The 16,127-nt window shown below is 38.3% G+C and overlaps 1 protein-coding gene across 1 annotated transcript in view; it reads right to left on the reverse strand.

Annotated features, from left to right (window-relative positions):
* Positions 1-16,127, reverse strand: part of TRDN (triadin) — a 271,057-nt gene that overhangs the window by 52,463 nt on the left and 202,467 nt on the right. Inside the window, exons 31-33 of the mRNA XM_045010301.1 lie at positions 9,573-9,611; positions 8,630-8,659; positions 830-868 (exon numbers count right to left, since the gene is read on the reverse strand). Of these exons, the coding sequence (XP_044866236.1) occupies positions 830-868; positions 8,630-8,659; positions 9,573-9,611 (108 nt within the window). The remainder of the gene's footprint in view (positions 1-829; positions 869-8,629; positions 8,660-9,572; positions 9,612-16,127) is intronic.

Genomic DNA, 16,127 nt, shown 5'->3' on the forward strand with positions numbered 1-16,127 from the left:
GAGTTAAGCAGAATAATGATGAAAATGCTGGCATAATGCCAGTGCACATATATATAGGGGGGAGGGATAGCTCAGTGGTTTGAGCATTGGCCTGCTAAACCCAGGGTTGTGAGTTCAATACTTAGGGATCTGGGGCAAAAATTGGTCCTGCTAGTGAAGGCAGGGGGCTGGACTCAATGACCTTTCAAGGTCCCTTCCAATTCTTGGAGATTGGTATATCTCCAATTATTACCTTTTTTTTTATATTACACCTACCAAACAGTAAAAATAAAGTTCTATATAGTTGGTGGCTTCTTATTTTAGCAATCACAGCTATTGCATCATCATTAAAACACAAGCTTACCTATGTCTGTAACTAGGATTGAATAAATTACTATTGTATTTTAACACAAGCAAAAAGTGCTTAATGTATTGTAATAATAATAGTAACTAAAATGATGTACATATAAAATAGATGTAAAATACTTTAAAGTGGTGTTACTAAATAAATACATTTTTTCTTTAATTTAAAAGTATGCCCTCAATTTTCATTTGAGTGGGGTTACGTAACCAATGGCAAGGTTTGGGCTAAGTCCCAAGGAAAGTCATTTTGGGTAAAAATTTCAAAAGCTCCTAAGTAACTTAAAAACCATAAACCCCATTGAAAGTGGGTCCTGTGCTCCTCAATCACTAAGCCAGTTTTGAACATTCACCTTGATGCTTAAATAAAGATTTAGCAGCCTAACTTTAGGCACACAGGACTGAAAATTTTGGGTTTGGTCCCTAATTTAGGATCTGGTGAGAGTAGATATTCTGTATCTATCACCCATTTAAGTCTATAAACTATTACCTGGTTTTGCTGGCTTTTCTTCTTTTTTGACTTCAGGGTCTGAGAAAAATATTAATAAAAAGATTTCTAGAAGTTAAAATTATAAAAACAAAAAATCATTCATTTCAATTTGTGTCCTATTCCTGTTACTCAGTTTTTATACCATCTGACAGCTATAGAAGTCTGATAGAACTGACAGTCCTGCAGAACTTTGAGTAAGATAATTAATAGTAATACATACTCCATTGTAATAATTTTATGTACTGAACCAATTGACTTATCTGAGGATATCAATGGTGCTTTACAGTTATTAACTCATTAAGTCTTTCACAATTCTGTAAAATGGATATTCATTTGTACCCATATTACAGATAAAGTACACAAAGATTAATTAATTAATGAGGGCTATAGATTATTCAGTAAATTTCCCATATTCATTGCAAATTTTACATACATACAACTAGAGCTAGGCAAGAAATGGTTTTTCTGTCCTGCAGTTATTATTAATTATGATTTGCTATTATGAAAGTTTTCCACTCTTGCACTAGGATGAAATTGAAACCTGTCAACAAAAAAATCCAGGGAGAGACCTTCCCATAGAATAGCCACTCTCCTGGGAGAATCATACAGAGCAGAATGAGATGAGTTACCTCAGAACCAGCCTAAACCAGAGTTACCTTTGAGCCTTTGCCTGATCAGTCATTCCTAAGCCAGAGAGTGTGAGGAGTCATCAGAGGCAATTACCTTCAGGTCTTGTGATAAGCCCCACACCATTCTGCTAGGGGTCAGCCAAGCCACAGGCAAGGTCCCACTCAGGTGATCCACAGCAGGTACCTAGGCTCCTAAGGGAAGCAGTTTCTTCACTCTACTCACAGGTACTACCTGGCTGAGAACTCTCCCCTATTACCAATAGTTCCAACAGACTGCTCTTGCTGCTGCTCGAGCCCATGCCTGTTTCCATGCTGCTCCAGCCTGCATCTGTTCCTGAGTCAGCCACCTGGGATTCTGACCACTTGAATCTGTGTTTCTCAGGTCCCCCTGAAAATTTGGTAGAAACTAACCCTTTTGCAGGAAAAGTTTCAGTTTCAATGATCTGGCACTTCCTGGTGAAAAACTTTTCTCAGAAAACTTCCCAATCCAAGTGCGGTAGCTGGCAGGATCAGGGAGAGCAGGGTCAAACAGGGTCTGAATAGCAACTAGAAGGCAATGACTTATTACTCAAACAAGGCTAGAAAAGAAGCAGGAAGTTTATATATGGTCACCAGTCAATGAGGGTCAAGATCATGTGGCCAATCTGGTTACAGGGTGCAGAACCCAGGTAGCTGGCCCACCCACTGTGAATTCCTAAATAACTGCCTGAGTCCATGTGGTGTGAGGGCCTAGGCTACTTCCCAAGAGTCTGGGAGAGTTAGGTTCAAGACTGGGCTTTCAGACCTGCTCTCCATACAACATTTCTTGAAAACAGCTATGATTTGATCTTTCAGCATGGAAAAGCACTGATTTTTGCACTTTCAAAGTACATAAGAAAAGCCACCTATTAAATGAAATAGCTCTTTTGGCATGAGTAGATTTGTACAAAGACAAAAATAATCCTGTTCCAGTAACTGGAATTTCCTTGCCAATAGCCTAGATTTCCTGGAAAATGTCCTCTTATAGTACAGACATAGAGTTACTGTGCTTTTTTTCTGACTTAGCTAGAATGACTACCTTAACATTCAGTTCATGTAACCATATGACTTCCATCTGGTGGCTAATTTAATGCATGTTATTTTTTTATATTTAGAAAAAGTAATATGCTGTGTATATTTTAAGGGAGGAATCCCAGAAAGTTTAATTTGATGTTTAAAAGAATACATATTTTCTCTTACAAGCATGTGTAATACATATCTCGGTAGTAGATTTAGGTATTCCACTTTGTAGCCCAGTGGGCTAGCTTGCCTTTATTATATTTGCTGCTTTGCATTATATTCAGCAGTAATGTAAGGAACCTACAGGCCTGTAGCCTGTAAGACATTAGCTTCAGCAAGTTAGTGTAAGGCTTGAGGCCTATGACTTTTGAACAGATAAACTTTGACAGATAAACGGCCAATGGAAACAAGTATTGGGGAGCCAAAAATAGTGTTTAAGGGGAAGTTCTGATGACAGGTACATGATCCAACCACAAAAATGTCATGGCAATGAGTTGATGTATATAACAGGTACGTGAGCTATCTAACCACAAGAGGGCCATGGTAATGAATCAACGTATATGATAATAAGTTGAGATCATTGAGATACTAAGCTAAAGAAGAAAGGCATTCCAACATTAATAAGGTGAAGAAATACAAATAAAGAAAAGGGGCAAATCCCCTACTGAATATGCATCAAACATGGTGGCATCAGTGTATCATATTATAAAAGAGGTATCCCAGCCTAGGGGCAGTAGGAGAAGGAGATATAGTCCTTGGGAGGTCCCAGAATGATGGCCACAGGTGATGAGACCATAATAAGTTAACAACAGCCATACTGGGTCAGACCAAAGGTCCATCTAGCCCAGTATCCTGTCTTCTGACAGTGGCCAATGCAGAGTGCCGCAGAGGGAATGAACGGAACAGGTAATCATCAAGTGATCCATCCCCCGTTGCCCATTCCCAGCTTCTGGCAAGCAGAGGCTAGGGGTACCATCCCTGTTCATCCTAGCTAATAGCTATCCTCCATGAATTTATCAAGATCTTTTTTGAACCCTGTTATAGCCTTGGCCTTCACAACATCCTCTGGCAAGGAGTTCCACAGGTTGACTGTACGTTTGTATGAAAAAATACTTCCTTTTGTTTGTTTTAAACCTGCTGCCTATTAATTTCATTTGGTGACCCCTAGTTCTTGTGTTATGAGAAGGAGTAAATAACACTTCTTTATTTACTTTGTCTACACCACTCATGATTTTATAGATCTCTATCATATCCCTCCTTAGTCTCCTCTTTTCCAAGCTGAAAAGCCTCAGTTTTATTAATCTCTCCTCATATGGCAGCCGTTCCATAACCCTAATAATTTTTGTTGCCTTTTCTGAACCTTTTCCAATTCCAATATATCTTTTTTGAGATGGAGCGACCACATCTGCACACAGTATTCAAGGTGTGGGCATACCATGGATTTATATAGAGACAATAAGATGTTTTCTGTCTTATTATCTATCCCTTTCTTGATGATTCCCAACATTCTGTTCGCTTTTTTGACTGCCAAGAGACTAAGCTAGTATGTGCACATTGAGTGCATGGTTTCAGAGAACTATCCAGTGACTCCAAGATCTATCTCTTGAGTGGTAACAGTCTATTTAGACCCCATCATTGTATATGTATAGTTGGGATTATGTTTTCCAATGTGCGTTACTTGGCATTTATCAACATTGAATTTAACCTGCCATTTTGTTGCCCAGTCACCCAGTTTTGAGAGATGCTTTTGTAGCTCTTTGCAGCCTTCCTGGAACTTAACTATGTAGAGCAATTTTGTATCATCTGCAAATTTTGCCACCTCACTGTTTACCCCTTTTCCAGATCATTTATGAATATATTGAATAGACTGGTCCCAGTACAGACCCCCACTATTTAGCTCTCTCCATTCTGAAAACTGACCATTTATTCCTAACCTTCGTTTCCTATCTTTTAACCAGTTACCAATCCATGAGAGGACCTTCCCTCTTATCCCATGACTGCTTACTTTGCTTAAGAGCCTTTGGTGAGGGACCTTGTCAAAGGATTTCTGAAAATCTAAGTACACTATATCCACTGGATCCCCCTTGTCCACATGTTTGTTGACCCCCTCAAAGAATTCTAGTAGATTGGTGAGGCATGATTTCCCTTTACAAAAAACATGTTGACTCTTCCCCAACAAATTATGTTCATCTATGTATCTGACAATTTTTTCTTTACTATAGTTTTAACCACTTCGCCCAGTAGTGAAGTCAGGCTTACCGGCTTGTAATTGCTGGGGTCACCTGTGGAGCCTTTTTTAAAAATTGGTGTCACATTAGCTATCCTCTAGTCATTTGATACAGAAGCTGAGGGAGAAGGTAATGGTGATGAGGAAGATGATGGGCTAGCATTTCAGGTTGTTCTACAAGGGATGGTGTGGGTATATGGATGTGCAGATGTACATTCTATACTCTATAGTATCTTTATCTACTTTAAAGAGTTGGGGTGTTTGTGGCTACGCTAAAATTAGGCTTGAATAAAGACTGGGAGTGGATGGGTGATTACACAAAGTAGAACTATTCCCCCTACTGTTACTCACACCTTCTTGTCAATTGTTGGAAATTTTTATTATCACTACAAAAGTTTTTTTTTCTCCTGCTGACAATAGCCCACCTTAACTGATTACACTCATTATAGTTGGTATGGCAACATCCATTTTTTATTGTTCTCTGTGTGTATGGTTCTGTAAAAGTTTCTCCAGTCAGCTCTCACAGAGATTGGTGGTCTGTGTGAAGTGAGTTGCTAAAGACTTGCTGTATTTGGAGAGGTGCCCAAAAGATGAAGGGGTCTATATCCCATCACCAATCAACTGGACTGTCCCAGTTCCCCTGAAGTGCAACTTCCAATGCACTGAGATTTGAATGTTGGGCTTGTCTTCACTACTGTATTGATGCAGTGGCGTTGAATTAGCATGTCTGGTGAAGATGCACTATGCTGATAGGAGAGCTCTCTCCTGTCGCATAATTACTCCACCTTAATGAGAGGCAGAAGCTATGTCAACAGGAGAGCATTTCCCGCTGATATAGCACGGTGTAGACAGCACTTTAAGTTGATGTAAGTTATGTTGCTCGTGTGAGGAGTAAGGTGTTCACACCTCAGAGGAAAGTAAATTACATTGACTTAAGCCATAGTGTGGACAAAGTGGAGAATTAAGAAATTCTTTCATATGATGGGTTTGAATGATGTATTGCCTCATTCCCTTTAGAAACTGACACATTTAAACTCTCATCTCAGTGATCCAGGAACTCTCTTTCACTAAAATAAGTCACAAAGTGCAACTGTCAACTGCACAGCTGAAGCTGAGTCTATTTTCCAGGGCTCAGGCCACACAGGTCTAAGATAGCCCTTCTTTTTGAACTGAAGAGGCTAGAACATCATTCACATGCAAAAACTGTGCCTCAGAATTACATGTAAGTATTACTCACACTTGGAAGCACAGATGAATTACTTTAGCTTTCACCTGCCTAATTCTGCTCTTTTCTGTCTTTCATATTCCTTCATATTTGATATATGCTATACACATTATGTACTATCATTAGAAAGTGTCACTCCATCTTCACCCCTTCATTTTTTATGACTACTTGTCTCTCTGTATGTCTCACTATTCTTGCTTTCCCAGATGAAGAGTGTGTATTTAAATAAGAAAGGAATAATTGGAGAAGGCTGCATATACAGTATGGTTTATGTTTGCAGCGTGACGTACATGCAAGATGATATAGTCCTAATTGAACTTAAGTGTGTAGGTAGCCAGATACATTTTAGGTAATGAGTCAGTCAATTTTAGATCAGATGCTAGGCACATCTATTATTTTTACAGCTGTGGAAAAAATTATTCTTAAGCAAAACTAGCAAATGTCCCTGTATGTTATTGCTAGTCAGAGAAACACATTTTTAGCCTTGGGCAAATTTTGGAGAATGATAGAATAAGCAAAAAGGTGGTAATAGGCGGGAGGTTGCCACTAAAACACACTGTTCTCCATGTATGCATCACAGAGCAGTTGAAATTAAAGTATGACAAGAGCCAGGTCATTTCTTTCAAGCCACACAGATGAATAGATACCTGTTGGAGGTAACATCTCCCCCTTCCTTAGGCTGCAAATTTTGTTTGGTACTGGCAGTTGTAGCAACAGTCTGTCCACTCTACCTACTGCTGATTCTCCCCCAGCTGCCCTAGCAGTTTGACATTCTAAAACTGAGGAGAGACTTAATGGGGTCCAAAAATATCTAAAGCAAAAACAATATTTAAAAGCCAAAGGTGAGCCTCTCCTTCAACTTGACCCTCCATACTGGTGAAAGGTAGGTCAGTGGAAAGAGCTGTGCATGAAATACAGCGTGCTCTTGCTCAGATACCTATCTGAGAGTTCCTCCATCTGCCCTTGCTGCAAAAATTATCTCAGTGAAGGAGAAGATATGAGGACAGAGTAGAAGAGAAAATTATCAACAGAAACAGTATATAAAAATTACAAAAGTAAATGAAATGTGAAAGCATTTTATTTGACTTAAGAATAGTCTGTAAAAAATGCATATTTTCTTATTTCTGTGGGGAGAGACCATGGGAGGGGAGAGAAAAATAATTGTGGAAAAAGAGGGGAAAATACTAAACTCTTTGAAATGGGATCCTAAATAGCAAATTCCCCTAGCATTTCTTTCTAAATGATAGATCCATAACCAGGGGCAAGTCTCACAGCATTAGCATCCTACCTCGGAAGGCAATTATCTTATTCCTGTCTTTCAGTTCAGGATCTAGCAATGAATGTGATAAGTTCAAGAGTGTGATCACAGCAAGTGTTCTGATGGCTTAAAACCAAGTGCTATAAGTGCTTCTGCCACTGCTCTGACTCTCCGTCCCTTGAGCTACTTTCCGTGCCTTGATTGTTGCAAATTAGTCCATGGATAAACCACTGCACTGGATACTTATTTAGCACTGTTATTTTGCATAACCAGAAGGAACAACAGCATTCAGTTAAACTCATGGAGTGAAATCCTGGCCCCACTGAAGTTAATGGGAGTTTTGCCATCAACTTCAATGGAGCCAAGATTTCACCCATAAGCCATTAAAGCTGATGAGAACTACATTTTTTCATTTAATTTATAACCGTATATAAATATAACATAAAAATAAATAGCAAGATTAAAAATCACTTGCTGAATAGTAGAAACTGATTCCATTTTTCAGCAATATGACTGAGGAGTGCCAAGCCCTTTCTTTTGAAAGCATAATTTAAAAATTTGTTTCAGAAATAATAATAATGCAGAGCCAAATTCTGCTGTCATGTTTAAATCCCAGATTACTCAGTTGAAGACAACAGAATTATTCCAGGTTTACCCTGGGGTAACAAAGCAAAATCAGATCCAAAAGGGTTATTTTATTTTTAACATATATATATCCCCAATAAGATTATCACTGAAATTTTTATATAGCCAAATATTTTAAATAAAATACTAATTTAAATGTCCAAGCTACTTTTTCCTCCAAAGCCTCTGTTTGTAACTGAAATAAGGTATTGTGGGTGCAGTCTAGTACACTTTACATTGTTACAGGTTCATTTGAGAGCTAACATTAAAGAGAGCGCTTAGAGTCATATGATGTTTTAAGGTCTGATCCAATGGGAGTCTTTCCATTGATTTCAATGTGCTTTGGATCAGACCCTTACAGCTCAAATATCAAATATAATGCCAACAGTGGCACACATTCATGTTACATATAGATCCAAAAGGGGAAAATTAAACAAATGTAGGAGAGCACATTTTGCGAAGAAGAAACAAACAATCTAACTGGTGTACACAGTGCATAGAAAGTTTTTTTCTCTCTCATGTATTGTAATATGATAACAAGAGCCTTTCATTTTCTTCCTAGTCAGAAAAATTGAAGTGTCTGATACTGGGTTGTGGGCTGTCTTGGCCTGTAGTAAAAATGAACCAACAGAACTGGAAATGACAATTGTGCTATCACAGTAGGACTGAATAAAGCTGTTTTATGGTAGCACATGAGGTGATGTGCATCATCTCAAATGTGTCATTGTAGGAAAGAAACATTTCTTACAGCAGTCAAAAGCTGAAATGAACTTCAGTAAAGAGAAAAAAATTGATTTACCTTTCTTCTCACCTTCACTTTTCACTGGAGCTGAAATAGGGGAAAAAAATGCCATTCTTCACATCTAAAGTTAATGATAAATAATACCAACAGCATTTTGCACCTGAGTTATACAGAATGCCTGCCATGGAGGGATCGCAAAACACTTTACAAAGGTTTTCTCTCAGGGGAGGTATGTCAAATATTATATAAATATTAATATTTACAGATGCGGAAATTGAGGTTTAGATTAAATGACTTGTCCAAAGGCATACAGCAGATCAGTGACAGGGAATAAAACTCAGGCCTACAGACTCCGACTGTAGAGGTTTAACCACAAGACAATCTTTCCTCCCTCTCATTTATATGCTGAGATAGACACACAGGATGAAGCCTTCAGAATAAGCACTTCAGCAGGAAGATAAAATGGGGAAAGAAGATGGGGAGGTCTTTGAAGCATAGTCTGTGTTCCCTGTTTTACGAAATTCTGTGGTCTGTATTGTTATATTTTAACACTAGCAAAAAGTGCTTAACATATTGTAATAATAATAATAGTAACTAAAATGATGTAAGAGTAAAATAAAGTAAATACTTTAAAGTGGTGTTACTAAATAAATGTATATATTTTCTCTAATTTAAAAGTATGCCCTCAATTTTCATTTGAGTGGGGTTACAAAAAAGTAACCAATGGCAAAGTTTGGGCTAAGTCCTGAGGAAAGTCATTTTGGGTAAAAATTTCAAAAGCTCCTAAGTAACTTAAAAACATAAGCCCCATTGAAAATGGGTCCTGTGCTCCTCAGTCCCTAAGGCAGTTTTGAACATTCACCCTAGGTGCTTAAATATGGATTTAGGAGCCTAACTTTAGGCACACAGGACCTAAAATTTTGGCTTTGGCCCCTAATTTAGGATCTGGTGAGAGTAGATATTCTGTATCTATCACCCATTGAAGTGTAGAAACTGTTACCTGGTTTTGCTGGTTTTTCTTCTTTTTTGACTTCAGGTTCTGAGAAAAAAAAGATTTTTAGAAGTTAAAATTACAAAAACAAAAATTTATCCATTTCAATGTGTCTTATTTTTGTTACTCAGTTTTTATACCATCTTTCAGCTAAAGAAGTCTGTTAGAACTGATAGTCCTGCGGTACTTGGAGTAAGATAATTAACAGTAATACATACTCCATTGTAATAATTTTATGTACTTATCAGTTGACTTATCTGAGGATGTCAACAGTGCTTTACAGTTATTAATTCATTAAATCTCACACAATTCTGTAAAATGGGTATTATTTATTTGTACCCATATTACAGATAGATAAAATACACAGAAGTTATTTAGAACTTGCTACTGAGGGTTTTCAGTAAATTTTCTATATTCATTGCAAATTCTATGTACCTACAACTAGAGTTAGGGAAGAAATGGTTTTTCTGTCCTGCAATGTTATTCGCTTTTTAAAAAGTTTTCCAATTCTGAATTGGGATGAAATTGAAACCTGTCAACAAAAAAATTAATGGAGAGCCCTTCCCACAGAATAACCATTCCCCCTCCTCCCCCTTTTTAATTTTTTGGTTTGCAAATATTTTTGTGATTTTTGACTTTTCATTCTGATTCAAGATGGGAAAACATTTCAAAATCTCAAAACGATTTACAGGATGGAAAACCATTTTCTATGCAGCTCTAAATTAAAGATCTCTTAAGAAACTGGTAGGGTCTTCTCATCAATCTAACTACTTTAATCTTCAGGGGAATTATTCTTCCACAGATATTAGTTCATATATTTAAAGCATTACATTTGGCATTACCTATAATCCATTTTACCCACTGTTTTTAACCAGAAACTGTTTACTCTCTTGAGGCATGAACCTATAAACCAGATCCTCAGCATAGCTACACAGAAGGCAATGGAGTAATGCTAATTTACAGCAGCTGGGAATCTGTCCCATGGTGCAGATGCGTAAACCAGATCAGAGAAGGAAGGGAGGAAGAGAAAAAGCAACCACCACTGTCCAAAAACTGAAGTGAACTAAATAACACACTTTTAAGCTCAACTCTAGTGCAGATAAATACCCTCTAACCAATTTTCAACATCCAACAAGCTGTGCTGAGACCCTGAAGTCTACTTTGGGTTTCCAAGCAGGCATTAATGTCTCTGCTAGGCTGGCAGCTACCTTCAAATCTCTTTGGATTGGATTTAGGTGGCTAGAGAAGCATGATTATCTTGTAATGCCACTGATCAGCTGAAACTCCATAATATATGCTATATGACAAGAGCGGCCAGCCCTAGACTATTAGATATGTCAAGACCCTGGAGCAGACTGTGTGGTATATCTGAAAAAATATCCTGTTAATCTATTGGCTACTGGGAGGGAAGCTGGGCAAAAATTGAGAAACAGCAGGAGTTACTAGGCCAGGCTGGAGGATTAGCTACTGATCACTGTGTTTGGAGGTGGAATGGCGGCGAGGGTTCTGGAAGCTGAGGTCACTACCAAGTCAGAATAAACATATCGACCAGGTTCCAGGCTGGGGAGAGTCAGACGACTGAGAGCTTTGGTTCAATCTATGAGCCCAATGACCTTTGTAGATATGTGATCTTAATATCCATTCCTTTTCTGTATTATACTCACCTACTTTGTTTTAAGATTATAATTCCTTTAGGGGTAAGACCAGCGTAGCAGACTCTGGTCCTGATTCTGATTTGGGCCTCTAGGCACTACTGTAATATAAATAAGTGCTAATGAATTAACGAAGAACATGGTTGAATTGAAGTGGAAGAGTGAAGAATGGAAGGAGGAGGGATGGATGTGTTGAGGTGGAAGAGAAATGACCTCTAAATGTTTGCATACATTCAAATTAGTTTCAGATAAGCATCTGAAGTTTGGAAGATTTTTCTGACTTGAATCTCTGAATCTTCTGAGTTGGGGTCTGGCTGGCTATGCATTTAATGTATTGCATGCATTCACACCAGTGCAGAACTAATGCAAAATTGGTGTACAACCTTTTACATCAGCTAGACCAGGCCCCGGAGTCTGGCTGAGCAGCACTCAGGACAGGGCTAGAGGAGAAGGGACAGAACTGGCTATATGCCACTTTTGCACTCCATTCCCAATATCTGTAGCTGGGAGATGATTCAAAGCTCAATCAGTCTTTGGCCCAATTTAGTGCAGCCTTAGGCGGATTCGGCAGCATTTCTGCGGGTGATCTGCCAGTCCCACGCCTTTGGCGAACCTGCCGCCGAAGCCACAGGACCAGCACATTACAGTCGATTTTATTCTCTCCCCCACCACCTCCGCAAAGATGGGGTATCATATAGTAAAAACCTTGTTTGTTATCACAGTTACCACAGATATTTCCTATTCTAAATATATAGTGAAAAACTGTTGTGCTATCACTATGTGGTATCTGTTTGCAAATCCTGTATTTCAACAGTGACCAGCATATAAGGGAATCAACTTTTTTTTTCCTGGTGACATGTACTGTAAATGCTCCACAAATCTCATGAGGCAGAAGAGACCTCATGCTGACTACCATTGCCAATAGCATTTCTCTGATCAAATGCTCTTACTTAAACTTATAATGACAAGGAATAATGACAGTGCACAAAGACCATAATTCCAGAAGCTGAGCAATGCATTTGTATCTTTTAAAAAATGGATGGATTATCTAGGGAATTTGGTCTATGCTGGATAAAAGCCATCTTAATTTCTGAGAGCAAATGTGGGTTAATACATCTTTGCTGGACATGAAATTATGGCAGGGGAGGGTGTTAAATAAAGCAGAATGATGAATTGGGCAATACAAAACCTTTACCAGAAATGCTGTTGCCTGTTTTTATTCTTCCTTGATAAGACTATTTTGAGGAAGAAAATCCTGAGTTTAACTATATCTAGCAAGCCCCATATATGTCAGATGGGGTAAATAATCTTTTAATCCTAGAATCTCCAGCTGATCACCAATCATTCAGTCCTCTTCCAAAACCATACAACTTGCTTATCATTCCTCCATTGATGGAAATACAAACGTTACCAGTTAATTTAGACCGGATAGAAAAGAAGATAAACTTTATATAAAAGCACACATTTCATTCTCAAGGCTCCCTAATCTAAGATTGCATGTCTAGTAGGTACCACTCAGGAGCCAAAAATATAGGAATCCCCTCCTGTAGTTCTTAGGAACATGGGAATTTTCATACTGGATCAGATTCAAGGTCTATCTAGTCCTGTATCCTGTGAGTACCAGAGATTTCAGAGGAAAGTATAAGAAATCCACAGTAGGTAGATGTGGGATAATTTACCTGTACCTCTAACATAAATACCATCTTGATCTCTAATATTTAGAGATTGGCTTAAGATGTGAAGCATACAGTTTAATAATCTTCCAAAAGTGTGTTTTCATTATGAAAATTTTGGATATTCTTGATATCTGCATAAGTATCCAATCCCTTTGTGAATATTTTTAAGTTCTTGGTTTCCTGTAGTAACGAGTTCTAAGGTTTACTTACATGTTTCGTAAAAAAGTATCAGTGTTGAATTTCCCAACTTTTACTTTCATTGAATATCCCTTTGTTCTCATGTTATGAGCCATGAAGAACAGAAGTTCCTGATCTCAATTCTCTATGTCATTCGTTATTTTATATACTTTGACCATGCCTCCTCTTATTCATTTCCTTTCTAAGGTAAACAATCTCAATCATTTCATTCTGTCTTCACAGGAAGGTTTTTCCATCCTTCCTCTCACTCTCTCTGAACCCCATTTAGGTGAGCACTATCCTTTATGAGATGCAGTAATGAGTACTGCATACAGTATTCCAAATGAGGCTGCACCATTGGATTTATTCAAAGACATTATTATACATGTTCTAGTATTTGCCATTCCGTCCCCTATTCATCCCAACATCTGGTTAGCCTTTTGACTGCAGTTAGACACTGAGCAGAGGTCTTCACCAAGCTGTCTACAATGACGCGTGGGTCCCTTTCTTCAATTGATAGAGTTAATCTAGAACCCTGTATATGAATAGTTTAATATGGCATGCTGTAGTATGGCCTAGAGGATAGTGCCTAGGATTTGGGATCTGGGTTCTGTCACAGGCCTGCTGAGTGATCTTGGGCAAGTCACTTTTCCCACTGTTTTCAGTGGTAGCTGTGTTAGTCTGTATCAGCAAAAAAAAAACGAGAAGTCTTTGTGGCACCTTAGAGACTGACAAATTTATTTGGGCATAAGCTTTTGTGGGCAAAAACCAGTTGGAGAACACTTCAATCTCTCTGGTCACTCAATAACAGACCTCAAAGTGGCAATTCTTCAACAAAAAAACTTGAAAAACAGACTCCAACGTGAAGCTGCAGGACTGGAATTAATTTGCAAACTAGATACCATCAGATTAGGCCTGAATAAAGACTGGGAGTGGTTGGGTCATTACAAAACCTAATTTCCCCAATACTAATTTCTCCGTACTGTTACTCACACCTTCTTGTCAACTGTCTGTAATGAGCCACTCTTTTACCTCTTCAGAAGTTATTTTTCCTCATGCATCTGACGAAGTGGGTTTTCACCCATGAAAACTTATGCTCTAATATGTCATTTAGTCTATAAGGTGCCACAGGACTCTTTGTCACTTTTTACACATCCAGACTAACACAGCGACCCCTCCGATACTTTTCTTCTCTTGGTATCCTGCTGTTAATTGATTTATCTCGTTAGACTGACCTAACACTTGGTGAAGCACCCTCATCCTTTCATGTATTTATACCTGCTCCTTTATTTTTTTCTCCATGCATCTGATGAAGTGGGTTCTAGCCCACAAAAGCTTATGCCCAAATAAATTTGTTAATCTCTAAGGTGCCACAAGGACTCCTTGTGGTTTTTTCCAACTGTGTGCTTCAGCTTCCCTATCTGTAAAATAGGGATGAGGAGACCCCTTTTTGGAAAGCACTTTGAAATCTACTGCTGAAAAGTGCTATATAAGAGCCAGGTATTACTATTGTTTTCCCTCCAATGTGCATTAGGATGAATTTCATTTGCCATCATGTTGCCCATTCATGTAGCTTGTTTACATCTCTCTGAAGTTCCCCAAAGTCCGTTCTGGTGCTGACTAACCTAAATAACTTTCATCAGCAAATTTTGCTGCATCATTACTCATGCCCATTTCAGATCATTAATATTAATCAACATGGGATTTAGTACAGAATCAAGGAGCACCCTGCAGTTAATCTTTGGCTATGATAAAAGCTGACCATTTACTCCTACTCTTTGCCTTCTGTCTCTGAACCTATTTTTGATCCATGACAATGCATTTTATGGCTGAGGAAGACATTGTGGTGCATTACATAACCTGACTGTCCTATTTTGATAATTTATAAGGTCCAGCTGCCACTGCCAGATATACAGAGCTAACCACTGGAGTAGAACATGAAAAGATATGAGCCTGTGCACCTGCAAAACACTAATGATAAATGATAATTGCATGGGCATTAGATTTATAATCAGTAACACCTGATACAAATGCATTGCAGATCCAAATGAAAAAGCTAAGGTAAGTATGTGACCCTGGAACTGTAAGTATCTAGATTATAATGGAAGTATGCCAATAATTCTTCAATTTAGGACACACATTTTGCTCACAATTAGGGGCATTAAAGTCAAATGAAAGAATCTGACTGACTTCAATGAGCTCTAGATCAAGCCTTAGAAGAAGGAGAGGTCACTGGGAACTTTTCTTTTCATTGCTTCTGCAGAGCAGACAGCCATAGCACTCGTTGAGCAGTGGCAAGTGGCACTAACACTGCTTGCTGCATTCAGGACCTCAGAGGTGGCATACCTGTAAAATGGAGGCCTGGCCAAGGAGCCAATCCCCAATCTTCACACTGGCCACACCTGGAACACTGTGCTGGAGGACCACATGCTGCAATTTTTCAAAAGATTTAGCAAGGGCTACTAATGAGCACCTTTGCTCCAGAGCTCCTGGAGGCATGACGATTGCATGAAGTCTCCAGCTGTGCACCTCAAACAAATGTTCAAACAATGTTTTTACAGTATCTACCTTGTTCTACAGAGAATTTTAATGCTCTCTCTCAAGTTCCTATATGATAAGCCAAAACTTCACAGGTCCCACATAATGTGAATCTATCACAATCTTATCATTCTGAGTGCTTTTTTTTCCCTATTCTGGTATTATTACATAGTGTCACCACGGTAAGTTCTATGTCATGCTAACAATAATGTGGGAACACATATTATGTAACAAGAGTTAAGAGTGAGTGAGTGTATACATATACTATATGCGCACAAACACATGAGTTTTTGTTTGTTTTGAATCCTTTTTTTTTTTTGCAGAGGAGAATAAGAGAAGATCAAATGACAAGTACTAACATACAATTTGTAGTTCACGTATTCTTTGCCTTTCTTTTTTTATTTGTGTAAGCCAACACTTTTTTGGAACTTAAAAATTCAATTCTTTTTCCAGATTATTATAGTCTCCAGCTATATAAAGGGATGTTTTCTATTCTTGTTCTTTTTCTTTCCTTCTTTAAA

The sequence above is a fragment of the Mauremys mutica genome, chromosome 3 (genome assembly GCF_020497125.1).
Source record: "Mauremys mutica isolate MM-2020 ecotype Southern chromosome 3, ASM2049712v1, whole genome shotgun sequence".
NCBI lineage: Eukaryota > Metazoa > Chordata > Testudines > Geoemydidae > Mauremys > Mauremys mutica.